Source organism: Centruroides sculpturatus, unplaced genomic scaffold, assembly GCF_000671375.1.
Source record: "Centruroides sculpturatus isolate CEXI.00-Female unplaced genomic scaffold, Cexi_2.0 scaffold867, whole genome shotgun sequence".
In the NCBI taxonomy this organism is placed as follows: Eukaryota; Metazoa; Arthropoda; class Arachnida; order Scorpiones; family Buthidae; genus Centruroides; species Centruroides sculpturatus.
The window spans coordinates 39,028-41,990 of NW_019385160.1; the positions used below are offsets into that span (position 1 = coordinate 39,028).

General features: G+C 25.6%; 1 protein-coding gene across 1 annotated transcript in view; it reads left to right on the forward strand.

The window, feature by feature from the left end:
- The first annotated feature begins 1,553 nt into the window (after nucleotides 1–1,553).
- The window catches only part of LOC111635605 (growth hormone secretagogue receptor type 1-like), a 17,062-nt gene continuing 15,652 nt past the window's right edge, over nucleotides 1,554–2,963 (forward strand). Inside the window, exon 1 of the mRNA XM_023380611.1 lies at nucleotides 1,554–1,941. Within this exon, the coding sequence (XP_023236379.1) occupies nucleotides 1,584–1,941 (358 nt within the window). The 5' untranslated portion in view covers nucleotides 1,554–1,583. The remainder of the gene's footprint in view (nucleotides 1,942–2,963) is intronic.

A 2,963-nucleotide genomic window follows, 5' to 3' on the forward strand; every position in this document is an offset into this window, starting at 1 on the left:
CTAAACATAGTTATATATTTATAACTATGTTTAGCAAATGATCTATTAATACTATAATATTAAAAAATATTTTTTAAAATAAATAAGTTAATTACTTTTTACTTATTGCTGCCATCTGGTGATAATTAAACAAACTATTTTACTATTATTTAAATAATGATAATTATGAATAACTATTAATATAATTATCAAATACATGTAAAAGAGAGATTTATCGGAAGTGATTCTATAATTATAATAAATAAAATTATTACTATAAAAATTTTAAAATTAAATTTTATGTTAATAAAGTCAAAATAATTTTTTAACAATAAAAGGTTAAAATTTTTTGAAATAGAAGGCATTATTAAATATACTTTAAAATACAGAAAAATATATTAATTATGATCTAAAAGTTGAGGATACAAATACACTAAAGTCTAGATAAAAAGACTCTTTTGAACTCTCTTCATTCTCAAGAAAGCCTTTACTTATACTTCTTGCTAACCTATTGTGGGGCCTCCATCAATGATACTAAAACAAAATTTGCTTATATAAAATATAATCAGAAAAAAAAACATTTATTTTTACCGATCTGTTTAAATATAAACGTTATAACCTGAGAAATATAAAGAACAATAGTAAACTAATCTCTATAGCAACAGCTTCTAAAGATATTCCGATCAGCCTAAATTCGGGCATTGTCTCGAATATAGGGAGTCTCGAAAGGATGAAGTATGAAACATTTTTATTTGTCACAGAAATGTGATACCTTTACACTAAGACAAAAAGAAATATGATGTAGTGCCCCATAAAGTCGCTAGGATTGAAATCTCATACGCTTGTCCCTAAATATGGTCCCCCAAGAAACCAGATTGAGAAGATTACTAATCCCTTCTTTCTAGGTCTGAGTCTATTAATACATTGAGCCTGAAGGCCCTATCTGGACCAAACAAATAATTGTATTATATAAACTAATGTAACAGATCAATTTTAATATAAAAGACCCAAATATTATTTCTTTTATCTAAAAAAAAAACGTGATATAAAAGTCATGAAAAACGAAATTTTAATAAAATTAAAAAATATATTTTAATATTTTTTTTATTGATTTTATTTGTATGGCTTTTGGAAAAGGGTAAGAGTCGCAAACTCCATTTTCTTAATATACAAGTACACTAATATATATACTAATATACATTAAAGCTTATAGTTTGTACTATAATGAATATGAATATTTATAAATTACATATATTAATAATATATAATAATAATAATAATTTAGTTAATAAAATTCCGTTAAAAAGTCGTTACAAACTGGGTCAAATTTTACAAATTAATTAATCAAACAACCCTCAAGCGAAACGGTTTTTAAGCGCATAACAATTAACAGTGCTTTAGTATAAAGACAATAAAAACGCAAAATATAAATAAATAAAAACTATATATATATATATATTAATGAAAATATAGTATGACGTAAAAGCTGCGTGCGCATTTTATCCACTAACAAAACCTCTGACTTTGAGGATAGGTTTTCACTTCCATCTCAGTAGTTAAGTTAAGAGGGTTGATAATCTAGTTCTAGCTTTTATGTACATGACATGGCTGACGATTGTAACAGAATGAATTACACGTTGTGGTACTGTATCAATGAAACTAACTGGACTATCGATTGCCAAAAGAATTTCGGGTGGTCTGAAGATTATATACCTTTAAGATTTCCATTATACATAAGAACGTGCGCTAGTATAGTTTGTGGTTTAATCTTAACACTTGGTACTATAGGAAATTTAATGGTACCTTTAGTAGTGTTTAAAAATAAAGAATTAAGAAATTCGACAAATATATTCCTCATCAATTTAAGTATTGCTGATTTATTAGTACTTTTAGTTTGTATGCCAAGTGTATTGATTGAACTTCACTCGAAACCAGAAGTTTGGATACTTGGAGAAGAAATGTGTAAGTATATATATATGTGTGTGTGTATATAAATTAGTTATAAATTCTAGAATATTTAGAAAATATTTATATTTAAAAATTTTTCAATAATACGTTTATGAATTTCAGAAAAGTTTANAATATACTTTAAAATACAGAAAAATATATTAATTATGATCTAAAAGTTGAGGATACAAATACACTAAAGTCTAGATAAAAAGACTCTTTTGAACTCTCTTCATTCTCAAGAAAGCCTTTACTTATACTTCTTGCTAACCTATTGTGGGGCCTCCATCAATGATACTAAAACAAAATTTGCTTATATAAAATATAATCAGAAAAAAAAAAAACATTTATTTTTACCGATCTGTTTAAATATAAACGTTATAACCTGAGAAATATAAAGAACAATAGTAAACTAATCTCTATAGCAACAGCTTCTAAAGATATTCCGATCAGCCTAAATTCGGGCATTGTCTCGAATATAGGGAGTCTCGAAAGGATGAAGTATGAAACATTTTTATTTGTCACAGAAATGTGATACCTTTACACTAAGACAAAAAGAAATATGATGTAGTGCCCCATAAAGTCGCTAGGATTGAAATCTCATACGCTTGTCCCTAAATATGGTCCCCCAAGAAACCAGATTGAGAAGATTACTAATCCCTTCTTTCTAGGTCTGAGTCTATTAATACATTGAGCCTGAAGGCCCTATCTGGACCAAACAAATAATTGTATTATATAAACTAATGTAACAGATCAATTTTAATATAAAAGACCCAAATATTATTTCTTTTATCTAAAAAAAAAACGTGATATAAAAGTCATGAAAAACGAAATTTTAATAAAATTAAAAAATATATTTTAATATTTTTTTTATTGATTTTATTTGTATGGCTTTTGGAAAAGGGTAAGAGTCGCAAACTCCATTTTCTTAATATACAAGTACACTAATATATATACTAATATACATTAAAGCTTATAGTTTGTACTATAATGAATATGAATATTTATAAATTACATATATTAATAATATATAATAA